This window comes from Gavia stellata, chromosome 21 (genome assembly GCF_030936135.1).
Source record: "Gavia stellata isolate bGavSte3 chromosome 21, bGavSte3.hap2, whole genome shotgun sequence".
Classification (NCBI taxonomy): domain Eukaryota; kingdom Metazoa; phylum Chordata; class Aves; order Gaviiformes; family Gaviidae; genus Gavia; species Gavia stellata.
The window spans coordinates 1,475,958-1,500,659 of record NC_082614.1 but is presented as its reverse complement, the minus strand read 5'-3'; the positions used below and the strand labels follow the sequence as shown (position 1 = coordinate 1,500,659).

Sequence of the window (24,702 nt, the reverse complement as noted above, 5' to 3'; positions counted from 1 at the left end):
AAACACCCATCCCCACCTGCCCCCGGCACCCTGCCCCATAGAGCTGCCCCCCAAGTGCTCCACCACCCCCCAAGCATCACCTTTTCCTTTGCTTAAGCTGCTCTCGGTGAGCCGTCCCTCTCCTCTCCTGGGCTGGTGTGGGATAGGGGTGCTGATGCTGCTCCGACATGGAATAAGCTCGTCCCAGGCAGCTCCCCGCAAACGCTGGCTTTTCCAAAGCCTCCCCACCAGCCGTGGTCTTTATGGCATCGCCGGGGGCCCAGCCCCGTGTTGTTGGCCTGGGAAGGGGGAAAAAGAGAGAGAGAAATGAGAGCCGCTGCCGAGAGGGATGCGGGGCTGCGGCCGGGCACTGCCCGGCTCCCCCGGCACAGCCGGGCCAGGCCCTGGGTGCCCGCTGCCACCCCGAGCCTCCCGTCTCCCCACCCACTCTTGGCGGCACAGAGGAGGCATTCAGCCCGCTGCCTGCTCGCTGCCTGCCTGCTGCCTGCCAACGCCGAAAACAAGGGGGCCATTTGTCTCCATCTGCGGCGCCGGCATCAACGGGGACATTGTCACCGCCGGCTCCGTGCCCGGCCCCTCCGCTCCCCCGCACCGCCACGCCACCGTCAGCCCCCAGCCCGGCTTGGCCCCGCGAGCCGGCACCCGCCGCTGTGGGAGCCAGGGTGGCGGGGTGCTGCCGGCTGACGATGGCTGTCCCTCGGCGGTCGCACCCAGCTCCTCTCCTCCCCGCGGGGCCAGCTCTCACCAGCCACCGTCCTCCTCCATTGGGATGGCTCACGGCCCGGCTGTCACCTCCCACAGCCGGAGCTCACCTTAGGGTGGGGAGCGGCCCCGCACCCCTGACCCAGCCGTCTGCTCCCCAGGGCGTCCCGGCGGCACTCTGTCGGCTCCTCTCCATCCTTCCCGCGGCCTCTCCCTGCCCTCCCTCCCCGCTGCCTGCGTATCTAAATGGCTTTTATGGCCTTAATGGCAGCAATATTTGCACTCCCCACCCTCAGCACGATAACCACGGAGCCGCTGCGCTCCCGCTGGCCTTTCCCCCTTTCCCCGGTCCCACCGGTTGCGCCGGGACTTTGGTGGTCCCCAGGCACCCCACCTTGGGGGGTCAAGGGGTGCTGCTGCCCGTAGGATCCCCTCCTGCCATGACATGGCTGTGCCCAGCGGGGCGAGCGGGTGCTGCAGCCACACTGGGGAGGGCTCAGCACCATCCAGCACCCTGCTCATGCATCACCCTGTGGCAGGGCAGCAAAGGGGCCATTGTGTGCCCGGATCCGGCCCTGGCACTTCCCACCACCCTCAAAGCCGGCTCTCTGCTGCTAAAGGCGGTGACAGCCCAGCGCGCTTGCTCGGACAGCCAAGCGAGCGGTGGCCCCGCCAGCGTGCGGTGCCCCGGGGCTCAGCCAGCGGCGTAACCCCAGAGCACCCCTCAGCCATGCGCGGTACCCACTCGAATCTCCATCCATGACAGAGGTGTTTGGGGTTCAGAGCTCGTCCTCACAGGGCTTGGGGTCACCCTGCCGAGCCCTGGGCGGGCAGGCAGCTATTACCCCATCGCAGGCAGTTGCCACATCCTGCCCTGCCTCGGCGGGACCGGTTCTCACCCCGGTGTGAACCTGCGCAACCCCCGGGCAGCCCCAGCTGGTGCTGGGGGACAAGAAAAGCCAGAATATCCTCCGCCACCGCATGAAGAGGGATGAGGAGCCGCCACCTCCCTGCAGGCACTGACCCCCCTGGCATGTCGCTGCTCTCCCGGGACAGACACCTCCCGGCATCGCCAGCCACGGATGAGGGATCCCATCCAGCTCTTCAAAATTAAAGCCCGAGCCCGTGCCGGCCACGCCGGGCTGGCCGTGGGCAGGGGAGAGGGACGGGCACCTCCTGGCAATGGAGAGGAGCAAGCAAGTGCGCAAGCGAGCACAAGCAAGCGCAAGCACTCGCTCCCCAAAATTCAATGCTGGGACGACCCGCCTGCCCCAGGGGAGGCAGAGGGGGCTGCTGGGATGGGGACAGGAGACTTGTCCCTACTCAGAGGCAATGTTAACACCCAAGCGTGCGGCAAGCGTGCAGTCCCCCTCGCACCCCAAGTCCTTATCCGACATGTTTCCAGTTGCGCCCAGCCCTGGCTGGGGTCATGCCAGGATCTATTGCCCATCTCTTCCCCCTACGCCCCAGGCCCATTTGTCACAGGTAACGGCCGCTGTGTGAAATAACCATGGCACCCGGTTAAATAACACCCCCGGTACTGCCACCTGCTCCGGGTCCGGCCACTTGCTTTTCCATCCCCTTTCCTGATTCACCCCGGAAACAGTGGCATGGGGGGCAAGCAGCCATCCCACCCCAATCCACAGGGCACCTCTCTTAATTCCAGGTTTCCCCCTTTTTTGGGGAATGGAGATGCGAAGGGTTTCCAGCTGGAAGAGGACCACGGCGGCCAGAATGCGGCAGCTCAACTATGGGATGCTTGCGGCCCCGGGATGCGATGTAAACAAGCCAGGGAGCCGCGACGCCCCATCTCCCACACCCCATGGGGTACAAACCACCCCCAGGAGGGCTCCACCACCCCCTGTCCCCCCACCTGGGAGCGGGCAGAGCACATGCCCCCCAGATTTGGGGGTACAAAGAAAGCACTCACGCTGAAAACCGTGACCGCCGGGGAAGCGCGCGCTGGAGCTGGGGATCCCGAGGGATTTGGTGAGGAGCCCAAGCGGCTGGTTGGAGGGGCGGGCAGCAGCACTGTGGTGGCACACCCCGTCCGGGCCAGGGCTTGGCCCCATCGGACACTCGTTGGCCAAGTGTGGCGTCAGGCACCTTTATCACGCAGAAAAGCTGTCATTAGCGCTGGCAAAAGAGGGGGAACCAGTGGCCGTTGGGGTGGCACAACCGGTTTGTGGTCACCTGGCCGGGCAGCTCCGCAGCAGGGCTGCTGCCTGCGGACGGCTCTGCCTGCTGGTCCCACGGCCCTTTCCTTATCTGCCGCCCTGGCACGGTGCCTGTGGGTGCCCGGGAGTGGGTGCCCAGCGGCTCCGGTGGGGTTGGGAAGCTCCATTCGGGTTCTCCTGTCCCATGGTGGAAGCCCAGCTCTGGGTGCAGCCCCAGGAGCTCCCGAGTGGTTGAACCTCCTCCTTTTCCGAGAGGTGAATTCAAGGAAGGGGGAAAAAAGGAAGCAAAAAAAAAAAAAGAAACAGAAAGGCAAAACCCTCCCATGAGATGGCACAGCCTTCACCACGGCCACAGGCACGGCATCCCCCCAAAAATCCCATGAGACGACGCAGCCTTCACCGCAGCTGGGGACAAGAGTGTCCCCATAAAAGTCCCGTGAGACAACCGGTCTTCACCATGACTGGGACTGCATGTGGGGCCGTGGTGTCCACGTAAAAGGTTTCCACATAAAAGGTGCCACATACGGGGCCACGGTGTCCACATAAAAGGCCCCATGAGACAGCACAGCCTTCACCGCAGCCAGAGACCACATGTCCCCAAAAAGGCCCCATAAGATGGTGCAGCCTTCACCACGGCTGGGAATAAGGTGTCCCCACAAAAATCCCATTTGATGGCGCAACCTTTGTCACGGCTACGGGTGAGGGTGTCCCTATAAAGCCCCATGAGATACCACAGCCTTCACCACGGCTGGAGACAATGGCGTCCACATAAGCCCCACGAGACGACACAACCTTCACACCCCAACGAGGCCGCACTCACCAAAAACCCCACAGCAAACCACCCCTCCTTGGGATGCCCCTTCCCAACCTCCAAAACGAGCCAGAAAAGTGAAAATAGACCCCACAAATCTTGCACAAAACCAAGCGTTACCCTCCTCGGCGCCCCAGGAGGAGGACAGCCATGAACAGGCCTCAGGGCTGTGCGTAGGCCCGGGCGAGGAAATGGTGGCGGGGGTGGCTGCTTTTAGGGAAAAAAATGGGATTTAGGGGAAAGGTGGGGGGGACAACGCCACCGATGCAGGGGCCGCCGACCCCCCGGATGCACGGAGTGCATCCGGGGGGTCGGCGGTCCCAGCATCGGCCATGGCAGCCCTAGTTTCTCCATGCATTGCTTTGTCTCAGCCAAGAGACCCAAAATAACCCCTCCTTCACCCCCAAAAAATCGCCCCCCCCGGCCTCTTGCTGGAGGAAGGTGGGAGAGGGATAGCGAGCCCCCCAAAAACCTTTGCCTCGTCCCTTTGCAAACAACCCGATGGCGTCCCAGTGGGGTTGGAGGTATTTCTGAAGGTCAGCTGGTCCAACCTCCCTGGTCATGGTATCTCCATGGATGGAGACTCCACTGCCTCTCTGGGCAACCTTGTGCCGGTGCTCGGTCACCTTCACGGTGAAGAAGCGTTTCTTGATGTTCTGAAGAACCTCCTGGGTTTCAGTTTGTGCCTATTGCCTCATGGTGTGGCTTTGGACACTGCCGAGAAGAACCTGGCTCCATCTTCACACCCTCTCCTCAGGTGTTTATACCCATGGGTAAGACCCCCCTGAACCTTGTCTTCTCCACTCCCAACTCTCACAGCCTGTCTTCCTAGGAGAGATGCTCCAGTCCCTGCGGCATCTCGGTGGCCCTTCGCTGGACATGCTCCAGTGTGTCTGTGTCTCTCTCGCACCAGGGAGCCCATCGCTGAACACAGCACTCCATGAGTGGCCTCAGCAGGGCTGAGGGGCAGGATCACCTCCCTCAACCTCCTCCAGCACTCCTCATGCAGCACCATTAGCCCTCTTTGTCCCAGGGACACGTGTTGGTGGCTCACGGTCAACGTGGTGCCCACCAGGACCCCCAGGTCCTTTTCTGCTGAGCTGCTTTCCAGCCTGGAAGCCCCCAGCATGTCCTCGTGCTGTTCCTCCCCAGGGGCAGGACTTTGTGCTTCCCATGGTTGAACAAAATGGACTTGGAGTCGGTTCTCAGCATCCAGGCGGTATGGAGCAGACCCTACCCAACCTTGTCCCTTGGAACAAGGCGTGGCAGAGGGTGACAAGGAGCAAACCAACAGCCACAGTGCCCATGGGTCGTGGCACCTGGAGCGGGGACCAGGCTCTGTCCCTTCTGCTCCACCTCCGGACAGCCGTAACCTACACCCGGTGCAGGATGAGGAGCCATCTCCAGCCCCGCGCCATGTCTCGGATGAACTGATCCGCACATCCTCCGCCATGCCCAGGACTGGGCAGAACACCCGAGCGCAGCACAGTCGCGCCACCCCACCATGGCCAGGAGCGAACAGACAACACAGGCCACTGGGGAAGCATCACCTTCTTTAATTAAAAATAAAAATACAAGGGAAGTATGGCCTGCCACGCGGATGCTGGAGGGCAGCTCTGGGCTGGGCAGAGGACGGGCTCCCCTCTGCCACGGACTCCTCTCCGCCAAGGCTGAGGGCAAAGTGCCGCTCTTTGTGCCGAGCCTCCAAAACACGCCGCAACGCCCCGCCAAGCCAGGGAGCCCCTGGGGAAGCTCCTGCTCCGCCACAGGGGCTCGGGTTCCTCCGCCCAGGGCTGTGCAAATTCAAAAGGAACAATCACGGAGGGACCCGCAAGAGCCCAGAGCTCTCCTTGCCCTCCTCTTCCTCACTCGCCACTCCTGTGGGTCGGGAAGCAGATGTGCCACCAGCATGAAGAGGACAGTCCTCATGACACGGATTCCACAGCCCAGGCCAGGGCAGGCAGCAGCACTGGCAGAGGGGAACCGAGAGCGCCGCGGGAAAGGCACAGCGGGGAGTATATTTACAGATGGAGAATGTTTTAATTTAGCATTTCTGTCCGAAGAACAGAGCTGAGGGTTTTTCACCCAAACGCAATGGTGTCCGCAGGGCACCAGCCAGCCCCCGCGGGGAGCCACTGGGCCCCGTCAGGCTCGTCGCGCCTTCTTGCTTTTCTTTTTCTCTTCTTTGACGGCAGTGTCGTGGGCTTTCCTCTTAGCAGCGAGTTTGTTTGCCTGTGGAGAAACCCCCAAGAGCCACAGTCAGACCAGTCTGCAGACACCGAGGGCTGCTCTACCCTCGGTCCCACCAAACTCTCCCGCTGTACGTGGGGAAGATGGACCCATCTGCTGCCGGCACGGGGGCCAGGCGTGGGGCACAGAGAGGGGCGGCAGCTTCACTTGCTGAGCACAAGCCACAGCCCCGAGGGAGCATAAGGAGCTCTGCTCTGCCAGGATTGAGAGAGCGCAGCCTGATGATGCTGGGGAAGAGACTTGTAGAGCCTCACCCTCACCCACCTTCGCTCAATGCCCTCAGCAGGTACAGAGAGAAGTGGAAAGAGCAGCCCAGAGCTGGGACAGTATTGGAAGCAGAGGCTGCTCCCTCTCCCCCAAGATGGGGAGAGACGCAGCTTTAGCGATTCGTAGCTGCAAGCCGATTTGGGAAGAACTAGCACCAGGATCCAGGCAAAGGTCCTTGGCCCAAGCAGCCCTATGCTTGTACCTCTCGGACTTTGCGCTTCTTGCCAAACATGATCTTCTTGTAGAGATATTTCTCCCTTTTCTTCATCATCATGATAGCCAAACGTTTCTCCTCGCTTTGCTGCTCCTGCTCTAGGCGCTGCCTGTCCTCCAGCCGCAGCTTGCCAGCAGTCACCTTCACGGGAAGCGCCTGCAGGGAGCCGGAGAGCTCAGGACCCCGGACACCGGAAGCCCACCACCCTTCCCCAGGGACAGACATTTCCACGCCATTCACTGGTGGCCGTGGAAGAGCTGCAGCACTCTCCAGACCAGGCGGCAGGTTGTGACCATGAATGGGAGCTGCAGCTCACGAACATGGGTCCAGGATCCAGAAGTGTGGTGGCTGCTGCAGGAGCGGCACAGCCGCTGCAGGAGCGGCACATCCACAGCAGTCCCAGTACAGGGACTCGGCCAGGACGCCCCACAGTGAGCAGAGCCCCAGGAGGGACAGAGCTCACCAGAGCTGCCTCTTCCTGGGGCTCCCACCCCACTGCTGGGAACCGTACCTTGTTGCTCTGAGTCTTCTGCTCTTCCATCTTCTTTAATTTCATCTCCTCTTCCTTTTCAGACTCATCTTCCTCCTCCTCCTCTTCTTTGTCATTATCGTCCTCCTCTTCCCCCTCTTCTTCATCCTCCTCCTCACTCTCTTCATCTGCAGAGAGACCACTGTTACCAACAGGAGAGCAGTCGCCAGCCCCGGAGCAGGTACGGCCCTGCCAAGGCAGCAGCGCTGCCCTGCTCCTCGACTCCTCCAACCTCGGAGCCTCGCATCACCTAGGTTCTCGCCCCTCTGCATGGCCAGCAGCTTCAGCTTCTCGGGAGGGACGTAGTCTCCTTCCTGCTCCGTCACGAAAGGCGAGAGGTGTGGGGGCAGCAGCACGCCAGGGAAATAGTCGGCCACGGGGAGGCACAGCTTGGCATTGACGGAGTCGAAAACCCACTGAGGCTGCAGGTAGTACCTGTGGGGCAGAGGGACACAGGGTCAGACTCTCTCCTCCCACCCCAGGCTCTGGAGCCCATGGGGCTGCAGGGGAGCAGACAGAGCGTGGGACAGCTCTGGGACAGCCAGGGACACCCGTTAGGCTAGATGGCCACTCTGGGAACAGGCCACCTGCCTCACCCACCTGCCAACAACCTGCTGCTCCACCCGGGGCCGATCAACAATCTGGTGGGTGATGGAGGGGTCGCTCACATCGTAGGTGGCACCGATGCACAGGGACTTGTCCCAGGAGACCTGGCCACCAAAGCACCTGCCAGCAAAACCCAGGAGTCAGGCAGGCAGGAGGGTCCTCTCGCCCACGGGACGTCAGGCAGATTGGCCTCAGAAGTCCCGATAGAGAGGCTGAGGGAGGCCAGCATGGGGTAGCAGGGCTGCGGAGGGACAGCCTGCCCCCTGACAGCCTCCCCACCACGTACCGGATGATGAAAGCCAGCGGCTCTCGAGGCACCTCCCTGTTGAGGAAGAAGCGCAGCCCTTCAAACAGCTTTTTGTGCTTCTCCAGGGCCTCCTGCTCCTTCTTCCTCGCGTCCATCTGCTCCGCAGTCTCCTGCTCAGAGCAAAGCATTCAGCCTCCTCCCCACGAACAGCCCCTGCCAAGCCCCTCTCTGCAAGGAGGGGTCTCGGATGCTGTCCCCATCCTCCTGCCAGTCCCTCCCAGCACCACACCAGGCCCTGCCAGCCTTTGCCCGGCCACAAGACATACTGCAGACAGGATCACCCAAGGCCAGGGCTAAGCTCACCCACCAGGCTCTTACCCCCTCCACTGGGAACTCATCCATCTCCACCTCATCCTCGTGGGTCGGTGCCACCACACGGGCCAGGCTGGCGCTCAGAGCCGACAGTTTCTGCAGCGGGAGGAGACCGAGGAAGTGTCACACCCAGCCCGTGCTTTGGGAATGGGAAAAGAGGCAGCCTCACGGAGGAAGGAGAAGGCAATTTCTCAGAGAGGTCAAAGGACCTCCTCTCCCAGGACTAGACAGACATTCAGCCTCCTCCATGTGCTGTCCCACCCTGCACTCCTCAGCATGGGGCTTCGGAGGGTTCCCCGCCATGCAGGGGGGAGGCCAGTGGCCCTGAGGCCAAGCACAGCTCCTCCCTTGGTCAGCATGAGGGGGCAAGGAGTTTGGGACCAGGCCCCCTCCAACCACACGGACCAGGCTCTGCTCCTCCGCCCCCATACACCGAGAGCCCCACGCCAGGAGGGGGTCTGCAGTCAGGACATCAAGGCCATGCGGGGTCCTCCCACAGGCCACGGTGACAGCAATGTCCCTCACCTCCAGGTAGCTCTCCGAATCCATGGCGTACTCTTTGCCCTCCGCAGGCTTCAGCTCAATGTCAGTCTGACCATCGATCTGGGAAGGAACAGAAAGGTGGGGAGGCAGCTCCCAAACCCAGAGCCCCCAAACATCCCCCTCTCCACCACTCCAACACATCCTCGCTTCCCACCACCCACACCAGGTGGTCCCACCAGGCTCAGGCCAGCGCGGCACATCCCCGGGGCAGGCAGTGGCCTCACCTTGGGGGGGTAGAGCAGGTTGAGGGACTGGTAGAGGCGAAAGTTGACGAAGCCCAAGAGGGTGGTGTAAAACTCGGTGAAGGTGGCCATCACACGGTAATCCACGTCTGTGGGGTGCTGCAGGCACACGGGAAGGGTGAGGACCCAAGAACAAGAGAACCAGAGTCCCCTCTGCAGGGACACGGTCCTATCCCACCCGCACAGGGAGGAGGATCCTGCCCCCTTCACAGCAAGGGCTGGAAACCCATGGCCACCGCCAGACCCTGGGCAGGGAGAGCTCTCCAGGCTGCTACACGGGGCCCTGCTGCCACCCCTCCATGAAGGGAACTGCTCGGACAGATGGAGCACCCCATCCCATCATGGATGGGGACCTTGGTGCCTTGGTCCAGGGACTCTGCTCTTCCAGGTGGGATGTGCAGGTCATGGCAAAGCAGAACAAGAGCAGGGCAAGGAGCCAAAACTTGACAGGGACCCAGCCAGCCCCGCAACAGCCAGAACTCAAGGGAGTGAGAAGCAATGCTGGCCAGGAAGGACATGGGTTGGCCGAGGAGATGCTGCAGGGATGAGCTGGGGAGGCCAGACCCAGCGCAGGACGTACCAAAGGCCACAAGGCTGGAAAGCCTCAACCCAACTGTGCCAAGCCCTGGGAAGCCCGGGATTGAAACGAGAGGGCACTGCTGTGACGGTGAACTCCTGACTGATGAGGATCTCAGCAAGGCGCAGCACAGCCACGCAGCTATCCCGGCATGGTGGCACCCACAGCTGTCCCCTTGCTCTGCCACGTGCCTGGACCACACAAAGGACGCAGCAGAACCACCCTGGCAGAGGGTGCAGGATCTGACTCGGCTCTTCTCTAAGTGCCACCAGCCTCATTCCTGCAGGTTAATCTTCAATTGCTGATTACGGCATGTTTTAATAATTGACAAGAGGAAATAAGGAACCAGGGAGACTGGTACAGTCAGGCACAAGGGACACGGGTACAGCCATCCCAGAGGGCAGAAGAGGGTCGTGTCCCCACACGCCTTCCCAACTGGGCCTTGTGGCCTCCAACACAGGCTGGGCACAGCCTCGTCTGACTCTGCAGCACGAGTGCCACAGGACCGTCTCTCAACTCTTCCCCAGCCACAGGGAAGGGAGCAGCGAGGGTCCCGCATGGATCCTGCCGCGCTCTTCCCAGGTACTCACATCGTGGGCGAAGGTGTACGGGGTGATCCAGGTGACCGGCTGCCCCAGCACCTCGGCCTGGTAGTAGATGCCCTTGATGGAGAGGAAGACCTGGCAGGGAACAGCTTGAGGGCTCAGGGGGAGGAAGGCCACGGGTGCTCCCTTGTCCCTGTCCTTGTTAACCCTTCCCCTGTCAGCAGGTTCATCATGGGAGTGCCACACGTGGACTGGCAGCACTCGTTCCCCATCTGAAGCTGCCAGCACAGCTGGCCCTGTGCCCTCCCGGGGCACAAGTCCACCGCCTCCTCCTCCACGGCCCCCGCGGAGCAGGGAACGTCTCAGCCCCATCCCTCCCCGCATCGCCCACCTTGCGCAGGGAGCGGGAGGCGATGACGTAGTTGAGGAACTCCACAGCCAGGCGCCGGCAGAGCTGGATGGTCTGCACGTGGCACTTGCCCGTCCGCGGGAAGGTAGAGAAGAGGAAGCACATGGAGAGGGCATCGTCCAGGTCCCGCAGCGCATCTACGAAGGTTGGGTACCTGTGCCCAGGCAGGAGGAGAAGGGGAAATCACATTCAGCCCCAGTGCCCACCAAAAGCTGCTGGAGACCTCGCAGGAGAAAGGACTGGGCACTGTGGAGCACCCATCTCCTACGTGTCCCACCAAGGCTGGTGACCCACAGGGATGGGGTGTCCCTCCTGGGCACTCAGGAGCCCATGGTCACACAGGGACCTCCAAGCAGCACCCCCGGGGTTCAGGGCTCTCTGGGGAGCCAGGAAGTTCCCTGGCGAGGGGATGGCAACACCCCTGATCACAGAATGGGGGTAAACAGGTTTTAGGGCACCCGCAAGGACTGAGCGTTGGGGAACCCCAGCCTGAACCCACCAAAACCAAGCGCGCCCATGGCCTGCTGCGCGGCACACGGCACTCCTCGGCCGTACAGACAAAGCCCAGATGAAAGCTGCAGGACTCAAATGCTGCGGTTGGAGGGAGGTGGTGCGGCCCCACAGCTCGAGCAGCCGCCAGGTGCCCAGACCGTCCCCCCGCCCGCGCACAGAGCCTGTCGGGGCAGCGTCTGGCTCCTGCTGCCCTTTCTCTCCCCCCTCTCCCCACCAGCACAGCGAGGTCCCAGGCACCGCCGGCACAACGAAGAGACCTGCCAGAGCAGGTTCCCTCCCTCCTGGGTCCTCTCCGCTCTCATTGCCACCAACTTCACCAACTCTGTTGACGTGATTCACCCTCCACCAGCCCTCCCTCCAAGGAAAACACTACTCAGGGAGAGAAGAAGAGCTCTCAGCATCTTCCTGGAGCCATCTAGGACAGCCAGGCACTCCCCACTCACTCGTGCTTTGCTACAGCCAGCGTGCAGCACGCTACGGCCTTCTCCTCCAGCCCAGAAACACCGGCTTCCAGCAAAACCCCCAGAATACATGTAGGGGGTGGATTCCTAAAGAGGGACAGACGCGACGAAGGCTCCGCAGGTCCAGGCGACTACAGGGAAAGCTCCTCCCAAAAGAGGACGGCTCTGCTGGGACTCGGCCGGTGGCTCACCTCTCCTTCACGATGTGGTCGAGCTTGTAGCTGGGCTTGTTGTCCTTCAGCCGCTCTACGGTGCTCCACTCACTCTTCCCGTACGCCTTCCGGAGCTTCCGGACAAACACCTGCGGGGAGAGGAGGAGGCTGGGGGCTCTGCGGGGAGAGGACGAGTCCCGAGCGGCCCCTCGGGTACCACCCCGGGGGTCTTGTGAAGGAGAATTACCTTATACTCCCGGAACTTGTTGACGATGGGCTCGTGAAGGAGGAATTTGATATCCTTGAGAAGGTAGAAGGTCCTGGCGGCGGTGGAGCCTTTGTTCACCTTCTTCTTGTGTTTGGGCTCGTGGGGGTAAATCCCTTTCAGGATGCAGAGTCGCCTGGTAACGGCGACGAGGGTGAGACACGCCGGGCCGCAGCACCCGCGTACCCGAACGTGAAACACCCCGGGACCCTTTGCCACCCCTTGGGGCAGGGGGAACCCCCAAAACTCAGCAGCCCGAAACCCCAGGACAGGCAGGACACACCACCCCGCTCCCTACGGAAAGGGCTGCCCCATGGGCTCGATCTCCTACTGTTCCCCCGGGCGGGGTGCGGGGGTCTGGGGGGGGTCCGGGGGGGGTCCCGGGGCACCCGGGGGGGGGTCCCGGGCACACCTGAAGTCGGGCAGGCTCAGCTGCAGCTTCTTCCGCGCTCTGTTGCGGGTGATGTAGTTGGTGGCAGATCCTCGCTCGTACTGGGGAGAGACGGGGGCGTCGGGGGGGGGGAGCTCGGCACGGCGGGGGGGTCGGGGAGCCCCGCGACCGGGAGAGGGGCGGGAGGGGCAGTCCCCGAGCCACCGGGAACCGGCGGGGGGGGAGGGTACCGGGCACGGCCAACCGGGGGGGGGCGGGGAGACCGGGCACCGGGTGGCAAGGCATGGATGGGCACTAGCACCGGGGAGGCGGGGGTGGGGGGGGGCAGCGGCACCGGAGGAGGGGGAATGAGCACCGGTACCGGGGGGAGGCGTGGAGGGGCACGACACGGGCGGGCACCGGTACCGGAGGTGGAAGGGGGGGGCGGGCAGGACACGGGCGGGCACAGATACCAGAGGGGGAGGGGGCACGGCACCGGAGGGCACCGGAGGCGGGGGGGGGGGGGCGGGGCGAGGGCACCGGGGAGTGTGAACGTGGCCACCGAGCGGGGGGGCACGGAAAGAGGAGGGGGAGGCTCCGGTGCCGGGGCGCGGGGGGGGGGGTATGGAGGCGGCCGGGCCCCCCCGCGATACCTTCTTCTTCTCCAGCCCGCCCATGGCGCCGCTGCCGCCGCTACCGCCGCTGCCCGCGTGCTTCCGGTGCGCCGCAGGCCCCCGGCCTGCCCGCGGCCTGCCTGCGCCCCGGGTCGGGGGCCCGGGCCCGCACCCGCCGGAGCCGCCCCGCGCCGGTCATGGGGGCAGAGCGGGCAGCGTGGGCAGCGTGGGCAGGGCGGGCAGAGCGGGCAGAGCGGGCAGGGCGGGCAGGGCGGGCAGGCGGCGAGGCCAGGCTAGATCAGGCGCGCCGCGGGCAGCCCGCGCGGCCTGGCAGGAGGGGGTCCTGCGGCGCGGGGTACGCTGGGATATTGCGGGGCGGCGCGGGGCATGCCGGGATGTAGCGAGGCAGGGGCCTGGCGGGGCCGGGGCGGCCCGCGGGTACTCGGCCAGCCGCGGGGACGGGACCCTGGGGTGGCCCTGCGGGGTCCCCGGTCACCCACAGGGACAGCGGGTTCGCAGGGCCCTGGCTGGCGCTGCTCAGGCACTGGGGGTTCCCGTGGCCCCCCCCCCCCAGCTGGAGGCAGCAGCGGGGGCCGGGGCACAGTCCCCGCTCCGGCCCCCCTGGCCCAGAGCGCCGGGCCCCGGGGGTCCCTGTCCCCGGGGGTCCCTGTCCCCTGGGGCCTGGCAGCCGCCTGTGGGGCGAGGGCGGGTGGTTCCTGGGGGGAAGGCCCGGCTGTCTCGGCCTCCTTCACCGAGCTCTGGGCGCTCCTGGCCGTCCCACAGCCGCTCCTTTCTCCCCAGTGTTTCCCCCATCTCGGGGGCAGCCGGACCCCGTGTCCCTGCGCGGCGAGTCTCTGGGCTCCAGGGCATCTCCCGGAGGGTGACAGACGTGCGTGAAGGGGTTTGTCTGTCCCGGCCTACCGGGGACCCCTGGCCCCAGTGCTGCCGTGACGGCATTAGCGAGCCCTCACAGGAGTTTTGGGCGCGCACCCCTGGGTTGGGGTTGGTGAGGTGTCTCCGGAGGGTTTCGTGGCCGTTGGTTTCCAACCGGATCCCAAGGGTGGGATGTGAGTTTGTCCGATGCCTCATGGGGCTGCGGGTAATGTGAGCGTGGACCTGACCCATGGTGGGTCGCTGGAGCTCCTTGTTTGCTCCCGGGTGGGACTTGGACCCCCTGCGGCGTTGCAGCTGGCGCAGTGACGTGCGCTGCCCTCCCTGGGTGCTTCATCCACCCCGCGATGCCTCTGGGTGCTGATCGGTGCCACATGCCCTCCTGCATCCCCCATCCATCCCCAGCGCCCTCCAGAGAGCAGCTGACCTCGGCGGCAGTCAGCGACCGGTCACCTCCATGCCCAGCGTCACCGGTGGGACGCCCATGGGTGCGCCCCAGCTGAGTTGTGCCCAGTGAGGGTCCCCGCTGTGTCCCAGGGGGGCGGTGGAGGTGGGGAGCCCCATCCTCAGCCCCTGCCAGGGGTTGGATGGGGGGCAGGAGGGAGTCCCCACTGCCCGTCACCCCGTTCTGAGCCCGGGTGTCCCCTGGCAGATGGAGACCTGAGCCCCAGCAGTGCCCCGGGACCCCCCTCTCCTTGGCTGCGGGCATTTACCTTTTGGGGTTCAGCACCCCATACCCACCCCTTGTCTGCCGAGCTGGGCTGATTAGTCCTCTTTCTCCTTTTCAATAAAAATCCAGTTCCAGGCGACCAGCAGTTACTTCTTTCAAAGGCTATGGGGATGGAGGGCGCAGAATTTTTGGGGTTTTCATCCCCCCTTTTTTTTTTTGGCTGAATTTGACGGGTGATTTTGACCCAAACGTGGCAGTTTGGGTCTCGCTGCCCCGGCTGCGGTGCGGAGGGCAGGGAGACCTTGGTGCTCGCACAGTTCGTGCCAGGTCAGGGAGCCAGGAGGGAAGAGCAGCTGTGAGCACCTTATCTCTGCCCTGTTGTGGGGCAGCCCTGCTTCCCTTTGCTTCGTCTCCAGCCAAAGTCCTTTCCCGTTTCTGCTGACTTGGCCCCGGTCTGCGGAAACAGCCTCTTGCAACGCCTTCCCGTCCCCGGCAGTGTCCCGGCTCGGCTCGGCCGGGCTCTGCCTGCCTCTGCTGGGCTGCCAGCCGTGCTGCCAGCCATACCGCAGCACCCACCACCCAACTCCGGCATGTGGCTGCTGCTCCTTGTCCTGCTGCAGGCTGCGGTCCTGCCTGCCCAGCTCTGCGGTGAGTACGGCAGCCGGCCGCCACCTGCAGCCCCCAGACCCCCACGTCCTGCCGGGGGACCCCGCTGGAGCCAGGGGTCTCGCCCGTGCGGGATGGTGCCCGGAGCAGGTCCCTGAGCTGGCTGCGGTGGCTGAGAGGTCCCGGAGGAGTGGGGCTGGGGGGAACCGGCACCATTCACTGCTCCAGCCCCGTGCCCCGGCCCCAGGGAGGACGTTGGCCTCGTGAAGCTCCTTCGGTGATGAGTTTTCCAGGGCTGAGCTCTCCCCAGCACCCTCCGAGGGCCAACCTGCCCTGCTCCTGCTCCTGCTTGTGCAGCCACCCCACCGCATGGGTCCCACGGGGTCCCCTGGGGATGGGGCTGCCACCCCAGCACCCTGCCAGCCCCATGGGTGCAGTGGGCGGGTGGGCGTGCCTGGGCTTTGGGCTGTCTTTGCTCCTGGCTCGTGTCACGTCTCTTATTTTGTTTCTTCCCCTTTTTTGGGAGGGGAGACTTGAGGTTTTGGGACTTGAGGGAGGAACGCAGAGGGCACGGGGCGCACGGCAGGGTTGGGGTGCTGAGTCTCCATCACCACCGTGGCCTAATGCAACCGGTGCTGAGGGTCCCAGACGCTGCGGGGCTGGTGCTTGGGGTGGGCTCAGCCCCCACCTGCCCCCCCCTCACCCTCCGCTCCCTCTCCCCGGGGCCGTGGCGGGTAGAAGCCCCAGGGGAGGCAGCGGCAGTGCGGGCGCTGAGCGCCCGGCTGTTGGGGCTGGCAGCGGACCTGGCGCGGGACCCCGACCCCAGCGTCTACCTGGCCCTTCGCCTGGCCAGCGACCACGACCTGCGTGGGGAGGAGCGGTACCTGGCACGGCTGCGGGATGCCTTCCAGCACCGCTACGGCCGGTAGGTCCCAAGGGGGACCCTGGGTCCCCACCATGTGCCTCTGGGGGATGTCCCCTGTCCCCCAAGCCACGCTGGCAACCTGCTGATGCCAAGTCCCCACAGGAGCCTGCAGGCAGCCGGCCGGCCCCACGGTGTGCCCCACAGCCACCCCCAGCGGGACGCTGCGGCCGCCAAGCACAGCATGTACGTGTGTGTCCCACGGGGATGGTCCCCTCCATGGGCGGGGTGACAGCCCCCCAGCACGGTGTGGGGGCTCTGGCTGCTGGCGAGAGCTGACGCAGCGGCTTGCAGGAGCGCCGAGGCGCAGTGGCCGGAGACGGGGCGGCTGGCCCTGTACCTGCTGGGGCTGCGGGCCACTTGTCCCCTGCCAGAGCCCGGTCCCCAGCGCTCACTGGTGACATGGCTGAAGTACTACCTGGAGGAAGACTGGGCAGGTGAGAACATCCCCACGGGGCAACCGCGACGGGCACCCACCCGTGTGCCGGCACGTCCAGCCGCGGGGCCGCTGGCTTGCCCTGGTGACATGACACCTCGTCCCCAGGCTCCCGGAAGCACGGCCACCCTCTCACCAGTTACTACCAGTACAGCCTGGGCGTGCTGGCGCTCTGTGTCCACCGCAAGCGGGTGCGGGAGGAGGTGATCCACCGGCTCCTGGCAGCCGAGCAGCATGGCAGGTTCGGGCATGCTGGTGGTAGCGCCGCGGGTAAGGGTCCCCGGGGACAGGTAGGGTGGTGGCACCGCAGGGTAGGCGTGTGGCAGCTGGGGTGACACCGTGTCCTCGCAGACACGGAGGCGGTGGCGGCGCTGGCCTTTGCCTGCCTGGAGCGGGAGCGGCTGGTGGGGGCCAGGCTGGCAGCGCAGCTGCGGACGGCCACAAGTGGGGTGAGGAGGAGGATGGTCGAGGCGCAGGGCCAGGACGGCTTCTTTGGCAACGTCTACAGCACCCCGTGGGCCATGCAGGTGGGTGCCACGTGCGGGGGGCCTCCGGGGTGGGGTGTGGGTGCAGGCACAGGTGCAGGCATGGGTGGGAGTGGGGGTGCAGGTGTGGCCGCAGGCAGGGATGGAGTTTTGGGACACAGGTGTGAGTGGGTGCGTGGGTGCAGGACTGGGTGGGTGCTCAGGTGTGGGCACGGGTGCAGGTGCAGTTGTGGGTGCAGGCACGGCCATGAGTGCAGGCCTGGGTGCAGGTGCATGCTGGGTGCAAGCACGAGCATGGGTGCAAGCGTGGGTATGAGCACAGATGGAGGTGCAGGCACATACACCACCTTCCTCCCTCCTGCTCCCAGGTCTTCATCGCCACCAACACATGTCGGACAGAGCCGGCGTACGACCGGGCCATGGCTGCGCTGCTGGAGAACCTGGACGCCTTCACCACCACCGCGACCATGGCCCAGGCACTGCCGGTGCTGCACGGCCGCTCTTACGTGGACATCGCTTCCATGCGCTGCCAGGAGGAGCCAGGTAGGAGCCAGGGCGGCACGGGGAGATGGGGGGGATCTGGGATGGGGTTGGCACAGATGCCACCGCGGTGGTGTGTTGGTGTCCGTCAGCGTCGTGGTGGCTTCCTTCTTGCAGACACGCTGACGCCCATCGGCCCTGAGCCGCCGCCCGAGATGCTGGGGAACATGACGGTGCGGCTGGTGGTGGAGTGCCCCAAGCTGTGGTGTCCCCAGCACCGGCTCTACGACCGGCCGGTGCTCGCGCCCGCTGGCGCCTCCCTCCTGGACGTGCTCAGGGCAGCCGCCGCGCAGGGACCCCACAACTTCACGTACGTGGCCCCGCGGGCTGGGGCAGGGGGACCCTTTGGGGTCCTTGGGCATCACACCCGGGGTGGCCACGTGCCCTGCACCCACGCCACGGGCTCATCCCGGTCTCCATGTCCCGGCTCCCTTGGCAGCAGGCCTGCCCCACTGCCGGCAGCGCCGGGGCCGGACCTTCACCGCCCTCTCCCACCTGCCAGGTTTGACACCCAGGACACCCCCCAGGGTCCCTTTCTGAGCTGGGTGATGGGGCTGGAGGCCCGGCAGCAGAAGCGGAGCTACTGGCAGCTCCTCACCGCCCCCAGCACCAGCCTGCAGATGGGTGAGTGATGGGTGGGGGTCCCGGAGGAGGTGGCGGCGGTGGTCCCGGGCAGTCCCCATGGCCACTCTCCCACCCGGGGCTGGTGTCCCTCTCTCCGCAGGTGTCGCTGACTACAGACCTCATGACGGGGAGACCCTCATCCTGCGCCTGAGCGAGTGGTAGAGGGTGTGGGGGGGCTGATGGCAATGAAACGCCTGCCTTGGGTGCAGGACCTGCCGGCACCTTGCCTCCTGCTTTCACTGCGCCTCATGTGCCAGCACCCCAAATCTGCCCGGGGAGGAGGAGGAGGGACGACGGTGGGATGGGAGCGCCCAGACCACCGGCTCCTCCAGTCCTGGCCCCGATCGGGGATGGGGCAGGCAGCCGCTGGGAGCGGCCGGTTTTGGGGTGCCCAAAGCAGTCAGTTTTGGGGAGTCTGAGTCAGTGCTGCTTGTCCCCGGCAAGCTGCCAGCCAGGGCCGCCCTCCTCTGTGAACCCTCTGGGGGGGACCCCTGGCCCTCCCCATTGAGTCCCCACCCATCCCGAGCGCTCGGGGACCACGGTGGCCCCAGTGCCACATGCAGCCTGAGGGGGACCCCCTGGGTGTGTCCCAAACCTGCGTGATCCCCCCCTGGGATTTAATCCAAGCCCAAAACCCGCCCAGGGGCAGCTGGCAGTGAACGGAGCCGGGGAAGGCGGTGCCTGGGGTGGCAGGTGCTGCTGTGGTTTGGGGTCAGGGTGACGATACCAGGGCGGGTGATGCTCCCGGCGGTGGGGAGCGATGGCGCCTACACCACCGCCCGGCGTGAGTCAGCCGGGGGCTCTGACGTAGTCCCACCGCCGCCGTCACCATGGAGGCTGCCCGTGCTCCGGCTGCCGCTGGCCCAGCCGCTCCGCCGGGGATGCACGGCCGCCGGTTCCCAGCAGGCCCCACTGCGCCGGGTGGCATCCCTGGGCGTGTACCACCACACGCACCCCCCGTACACCCCTGCACACCCGTACCCCCGCACCCAGGCGGCCGTGACGCGGTGGCGGCCCCGCGGGGAGGAGCCTCCCTCCCTCCGCTCCCCGCCATCGCCAAACTTTCCGCTTGCTCCTGGCTGCCGGCGCTGCCTTCCTCGCACATGGCACCGGCACCCTGGGGCTGAGCCCTGCCACCACCCCTGGGGTAGGTGACACCGACGCCACCGCCACCGCCGGCAGGAGCCGGGGATCTGCTACCGCCATCACCGTCACCACCGTCACCACCGCCAACTCCCAGAGCCAGCGGCTTTCGGCACGGCGCGGGAGGACGGGGCAGAGCGGAGAGTGGCAGCAGGGGGGAGCGGAGCCGGTGCCCATGTGCCTGCGGTCCCGGCGGGGCGATGAAGCAGCGATGACGGCCGGAGAGGGGACCCTCCGGCCCTGGAAACCCGACCCGGGGCAGGTGGAGGGGGGTCGGCCGCCCCCGGGGCCATCGCTGCCCCTGACCCTCACCGTCCTGGCCTGGCTGGGCACCGGCACCACCATGGCCGGCCTCAACAAATGGATCTTCGCCACCCACGGCTTCCGCTACCCGCTGCTGCTGTCGTCCCTGCACATGCTGTCAGGGGTGGCCGTGGGGTACCCGCTGGGCTGGGCACGGGGACCGTCGCCGCTGGCCCCCCGGCCCCGCGCCAGGATCTACCTGCTCAGCCTCACCTTCTGCACCAGCGTGGCGTTGGGCAACCTGGGTTTGAGCTACGTGCAGCTGGACGTGGCGCAGGCGGTGGCCACCACCACCCCGCTGGTCACCCTGCTGCTGTCGGGGCTGCTGGGGGGCCGGCGGCACCACCCGCTGCAGTACGCCGCCATGGGGCCCGTCTGCGCCGGGGCTGCCTGCAGCATCGCCGGCGGGCTCCGCTTCCACCAGCCCGGCTGCGGTTTCCTCCTGGCCGCCACCGTCCTCCGCGCCCTCAAGTCCATACAGCAGAGTAAGTGCCACCCGCCTGTCCCCGTCCTGCACGCCTGCCCTCCCTCCCCTGGCATGGTCCCTGGGGCACAGGGGTGCTGGTGTCACCCCAGTGCCACCCTCGTGCTGGTGCTGCCCGTTGCCCATCCTGGCACCAGTGCCACTCCATTGCCACCCAACCCTTGTGGCACTCTGGCCCCCAGTGCCACCCCAGGCCCAGTGCCACCCGCTGCCCCCCTTGGCCCTGGTGCCACCCCAATGCCCCTTTAGCCCCGGTGCCACCCTGGCCCTGGTATCACTCGCTGCCCACCCTGGGTCTGGTGTCACCCCGGTGTCAGCCCCACCCTGTCACTAGTGTGACCCCAGAGCCACCCCACTGCCACCCACTGACCACCCTGTCCCTGGTGCCATCCCAGTGTCACCCCAGTGCCACCCCCTCCCCACCCTGTCCCTGGTGCCACCCTAGTGTCACCCCAGCCCCAGCGCCACCTCTTGCCCACCCTCTCCCTGATGCACCCCAGTGCCACCCTTGCCCACCCGGCTGCCCCGCCTCGGTGCTGTGCCGTGGTTCTGGCCCTGAGGTGACCCCGGTTTGTTGGTGACAAGCAAACATGTTGGTGTCCCTGCAGTGGCACACAGGCACTGCTGGCTCCCAGTGACACTGTCCTGTGTCCTGGGGCCATGGGGGGGTGGCAGTGCCTTAGCCTGGCACAGGGACACCCAGGCTGCCCCATCCCCGTGGGATCCCCGCTCCAGCACTGTGGGTGGCCGGCTCCCCTGCGAGTCCCCGTGCCGAGCGGCGGCGGCCCCACACACCGAGCGGCATCACCCCCACGCCAGGCCCTGCTTCCCCCGGGGACTCCAGCAACCGCGGTGCCGCCCGGGCCGCGATGTCCTTGGCAGGCGGCGGAGAGGATCCGGCCGGGTTGTTTTTCGTCCGGAGCGTTTCCTCCCGAGTCGGTGACTCAGGCGGGCACCGTGAGGGACGGGCTCTGGCATGGGGCAGAGTGCCAGGCGCACACCCTGTGCCATCCCCAAGGTCCCCGGGGGCACCGCCGGTGGCTGTACCAGGGGTGCTGTGGCCACCCAAGGGACGCCAGCACCCACCCTGGTCCCTTTGTCACCCGTGGGACACGGAAAGTGGCCCCAGGGAGGCTGGAGGCTGCTCTGTCCCCCCAGGGACACAGCATGTGGCCCCCCCACGCACGCCTGTGCGTGGCAGCCGGCCCAGCCGAGCCCGCCGTGCCCGCTGTCCCTGGATGACTCGGGGGGACATGGGGACACAGAGGGGAGAGGCCACACGCCCAGAAATATTGCCGCTGGCTGCAAAATCAGCGGGGAAAAAAGAGGATGGGGGAGTGGGGGGGGTGGAAGCCACGTTTGCTCCAAAACAGAGGGGTGAAACTGCCCTGTCCAACCCTGCCCTGCGGCACGCTGGACCCCCAAACTGGGGCACCCCCTAAACCGGGACACCCCCTAAACCAGGGCACCCCTGAACCAGGGGACCCCCTGAACTGGGGCACCTCCAAAGTGAGACAGCCCCTGAACCAGAGCACCCCCCCAGCCCCATGTCAGGGGCTGCCCCCTTCATTTCCCCCTTCCCAGTGATGTTTGGGATTTCTTAACCGCTTGGGCACCGAGCGGGGGGGCTCGTGTCAGTGGGTGTCCCCGTGGGTGCTGGGTGTCACCGCTGGCACGGTCCGGGTGTCCTGCTGAGTGTCCCCGTCCCCCCTCCCCAGGTCTGCTGCTGCAGGAGGACCGGCTGGACGCCCTCTCCCTGCTCTGCCTGACCTCCCTGCCCAGTTTCTGCCTGCTCTTTGGGGCGGCCGTGGCGCTGGAGGTGGGTCCCTCCTGGGAGGGTGTCCTGCGTTACGATGGCACCCTCTGGGCCTGCGTCCTGCTCAGCTGCCTGGGCTCCGTCCTCTACAACTTGGCTACCTTCTGCATCCTCTCCCTCACCTCCGCCCTCACCGTCCACGTCCTGGGCAACATCACCGTGGTGGGCAACCTCCTGCTCTCCCGCCTCCTCTTCGGCAGCCACCTGAGCGGGCTCAGCTACCTGGGCATCGGGCTGATGCTGGCCGGGATGTTCATGTACCACCAGCCGGACCTCATCGCGGCACGCTGGGCGGCACGGCCGGGCCGGGGCCCCCCCAGGAGGGAGTAGGGTCCCCACCAGGGACAGGGGTGGATGGGAAGCCAGGGGTGAGCATGGCTCTGTGGGTGCACGGGAGGACTGGTGTGCATGGTAGCGCGCACATGGGTGTGCTGGTGCGCGCGGCTCTGTGTGCGCACAGGCGTGTTGTGGTGCATGGTATTGTGCACACGGGTGTGCATGTGTGCATGGTATTGTGTGCATGTGTGCCGGTGTGCATGGCTCTGTGCACACGGGTGTGCTGAGTTGCACAGTACTGTGCACATAGGAATGATGGTGTGCACGGCTCTGTGTGCACACATTTGCTGGTTTGCACGGCTCTCTGTGCACACAGGCGTGCTGAGGTGCTTGGCCCTGTGGGCACACATATGTGCTGGTTTGCACAGCTCTGTGTGCACATGGGTGTGACGGTGTGCATGGCCCTGTGTGTACATGTGTTCTGTGTGCACATGGGTGTGACGGTGTGCATGGCCCTGTGCGTACATGTGTTCTGTGTGCACACGGGTGCGACGGTGTGCATGGCCCTGTGTGCACATGTGTTCTGTGTGCACACGGGTGTGACGGTGTGCATGGCCCTGTGTGCACATGTGTTCTGTGTGCACACGGGTGTGACGGTGTGCATGGCCCTGTGTGCACATGTGTGCTGGTTTGCACAGCTCTGTGTGCACACGGGTGTGCCGGCGTGCACGGCTCTGTGCGTACGTGTGCTTTCTGGTGCACGCAGATCTGTGTGTACATGTGCCGGTTTGCACAGCTCTGTGTGTAGACGTGTGCTGGTGTGCACACCACTGCACACATGCATGTGCTGGTGTGCACAAGCTCTTTGTGCACACGTGTGTGTGCACAGCTCTGTGCACATGTGTGTGCTGCTGCGCATGGCACCGTGTGTGCGCGTGTGTCTTGGTGTGCACAGCTCTGTGTGCACGTGTCTACTGATGTGCATGGCACCGTGCGTACATGTGTGCTGGTGTGCACAGCTCTGTGTGCACACATGTGTCTTGGTGTGCACAGCTCTGTGCACACGTGTGTGTTGATGTGCACAGGCTCTGTGTGCGTGGGGGCACGTCTGGGTGTGCGCAGGCTCTGCAAGTGTGAGTGGGTCTCTGCGTGTAGCTATGCGTGCATGGGGGCACGTGTGTTGGTGTGTGAAGGCTCTGTGTATGCAAGCAGGTCTCACACATGTGGGCACGTGTGCATTGGTATAGACTTTGTACGTATGAGCACGTTTGTGTGCACAGGTGTGCATGTGGGCACGCATGCGCTGCTGTGCGCAGGTTCTGTGTGTGCAAGCGTGTTGCTGTGTGTGCAGAGCCTTACGTGCAGGTGTGCACACGTGTATTTGTGCGCACAGGCTCTGCGCGTGCATCCCTGCGGACAGCTCTATGCCTGGGAGCACACGTGTGTTGGTGCGCACAGGCTCTGCGTGTGCAAGCAGATCTCACCCGTGTGGGCAGGGGTGTGCTGCTGCGCGCAGGTACTGCGTGCACAAGGGTGTCTCTGTGCAGAGCCTTACGTGCAGGTGTGCACAGGTGTGTTGCTGTGCACAGCCTCTGCGTGCACGTGGGCACGGATTCCGTGTGTGCAAATGCACCTCCGCGCGTGCACAGCTCTGTGCTCAGGGGGGAGTGTGTGTGCACGCGCGCGCGCAGGCTGACAGGTACCGGTGTGCACACAGGCTCTGTGCAGGTGAGCAGGTACCTGGGGGTGTGTGCAGTTGCGTGTGCCAGCTCTGCACGCGTGTCCCCGTGTGCACACGCAGGCTGGGCACGCTCAGGGACGTGGCTGTGGATACATGACTCCGTGCAGCCGACTATTTTCCTGCCTGGGGAAACACAGAGCAGCGTGTGTGTGCGTGTGCGTGTGCATGTGTGCACACGTATGCATGTGTGTACACATGCGTGTACATCACTACTGAGCTCTGCTGGCTGGAGCAAACCCAGGGCTGTGTGTATACACGGTTCTCCTGGCTGAATAAGACGCCCGGGGATGGGGCAGGTGAGTGTCCCCTCTCCTGTCCCCAGCCCCACTGTGTCGTGCCGATCCCATGGGGCTGCCAGTGGTGCAGCTGGTCTTGTTGTCGTCCCCTCCATGCCCTCCCGGCCACCACGGCTCCAGCTCTGGCCCCGTCCCTCCCAGCTTGCCATGGCTGGAGCAGGCAGGCGCGGGCAGGGCTGCCTGCCCGTCCCCGGGGCTCCCTCGCAGAGATGGAGAGAGCCCAGCGAAGGGGACGGGGATGGGGACGGCTCAGACCCACCCGCCATCCCTCCAGGACAGTGCCGGGCTGTGGCACGGCATACGCTCACCTTGGCAAAGAGATGACCCAGTGTGCACACGCCCTGGCACCGACGCCGGCACACACCAGCGTGCACGCCCTGATGGGCGCACCGGCACCACCGCACGCGGCGTTCACGGTGGCTGCTGCTACGCTCACCGTCTCCGCGCCGGGGCTGAAGGACCCAGCTCTGATTGCACTTGTCCCAAAATAAAGCTCTATTTTTGTCGTACTCCACCCTTGACTCCAGGGGCGATCTCCCACCCAAAGCTCACGCTGGCATTGTGGCAGGAAGGGAGGAACCACTGGGTGTAGGGATGGGAAAC

At 65.4% G+C, this 24,702-nt stretch overlaps 3 protein-coding genes across 5 annotated transcripts; 2 read left to right on the top strand and 1 right to left on the bottom strand.

Annotated features, from left to right (window-relative positions):
- Positions 1–5,246: 5,246 nt before the first annotated feature.
- Positions 5,247–12,932, bottom strand: PES1 (pescadillo ribosomal biogenesis factor 1). Of its 3 annotated transcripts, none has more exons than XM_059827557.1 (15): positions 12,906–12,932; positions 12,295–12,374; positions 11,865–12,018; positions 11,657–11,766; positions 10,474–10,645; positions 10,128–10,217; positions 8,943–9,059; positions 8,701–8,778; positions 8,182–8,271; positions 7,843–7,973; positions 7,551–7,676; positions 7,183–7,385; positions 6,918–7,078; positions 6,410–6,562; positions 5,247–5,922 (listed from the first exon to the last, which is right to left on the bottom strand). In XM_059827557.1, exons 1-15 carry the CDS (start codon positions 12,927–12,929, stop codon positions 5,836–5,838), a joined length of 1,776 nt encoding a protein of 591 aa, XP_059683540.1. In that variant the 5' UTR covers positions 12,930–12,932; the 3' UTR covers positions 5,247–5,835. The 3 variants fall into 3 exon arrangements, with proteins under 3 accessions (XP_059683540.1, XP_059683539.1, XP_059683541.1); XM_059827556.1 differs by having other exon boundaries at positions 6,410–6,577; positions 6,933–7,078; positions 7,201–7,385; XM_059827558.1 differs by having other exon boundaries at positions 7,843–7,958.
- A 2,020-nt stretch (positions 12,933–14,952) lies between these two features.
- Positions 14,953–18,244, top strand: TCN2 (transcobalamin 2). The gene is made up of 9 exons (XM_059827892.1): positions 14,953–15,075; positions 15,772–15,958; positions 16,250–16,392; positions 16,500–16,661; positions 16,743–16,918; positions 17,245–17,419; positions 17,534–17,726; positions 17,919–18,040; positions 18,141–18,244. The coding sequence occupies exons 1-9, from the start codon at positions 15,018–15,020 to the stop codon at positions 18,200–18,202; spliced, it is 1,278 nt and encodes a 425-aa protein (XP_059683875.1). The 5' UTR covers positions 14,953–15,017; the 3' UTR covers positions 18,203–18,244.
- A 1,114-nt stretch (positions 18,245–19,358) lies between these two features.
- On the top strand, positions 19,359–24,423 carry SLC35E4 (solute carrier family 35 member E4). The gene is made up of 3 exons (XM_059827891.1): positions 19,359–19,971; positions 21,689–22,112; positions 24,315–24,423. The coding sequence occupies exons 1-3, from the start codon at positions 19,359–19,361 to the stop codon at positions 24,421–24,423; spliced, it is 1,146 nt and encodes a 381-aa protein (XP_059683874.1).
- The last annotated feature ends 279 nt before the right edge of the window (positions 24,424–24,702 follow it).

Excerpts from the sequence above, each read along its gene's own strand:
- PES1 (XM_059827557.1), bottom strand. The coding sequence starts at position 12,929 with ATGGGCGGGCTGGAGAAGAAGAAG. Across the intron at positions 10,218-10,473 it reads CCTCCCGCTCCCTGCGCAAG|GTCTTCCTCTCCATCAAGGG; the intron begins GTGGGCGATGCG and ends GTTCCCTGCCAG. Across the intron at positions 7,677-7,842 it reads CCGCTGGCTTTCATCATCCG|GTGCTTTGGTGGCCAGGTCT; the intron begins GTACGTGGTGGG and ends TTTTGCTGGCAG.
- TCN2 (XM_059827892.1), top strand. The coding sequence starts at position 15,018 with ATGTGGCTGCTGCTCCTTGTCCTGCTGCAGGCTGCGGTCCTGCCTGCC. Across the intron at positions 15,076-15,771 it reads CCTGCCTGCCCAGCTCTGCG|AAGCCCCAGGGGAGGCAGCG; the intron begins GTGAGTACGGCA and ends CGTGGCGGGTAG. Across the intron at positions 16,919-17,244 it reads GCACCCCGTGGGCCATGCAG|GTCTTCATCGCCACCAACAC; the intron begins GTGGGTGCCACG and ends TCCTGCTCCCAG.
- SLC35E4 (XM_059827891.1), top strand. The coding sequence starts at position 19,359 with ATGTGCCTGCGGTCCCGGCGGGGCGATGAAGCAGCGATGACGGCCGGA. Across the intron at positions 19,972-21,688 it reads CCTCAAGTCCATACAGCAGA|GTCTGCTGCTGCAGGAGGAC; the intron begins GTAAGTGCCACC and ends CCCCCTCCCCAG. Across the intron at positions 22,113-24,314 it reads CGGGGCCCCCCCAGGAGGGA|AGAGCCCAGCGAAGGGGACG; the intron begins GTAGGGTCCCCA and ends GCAGAGATGGAG.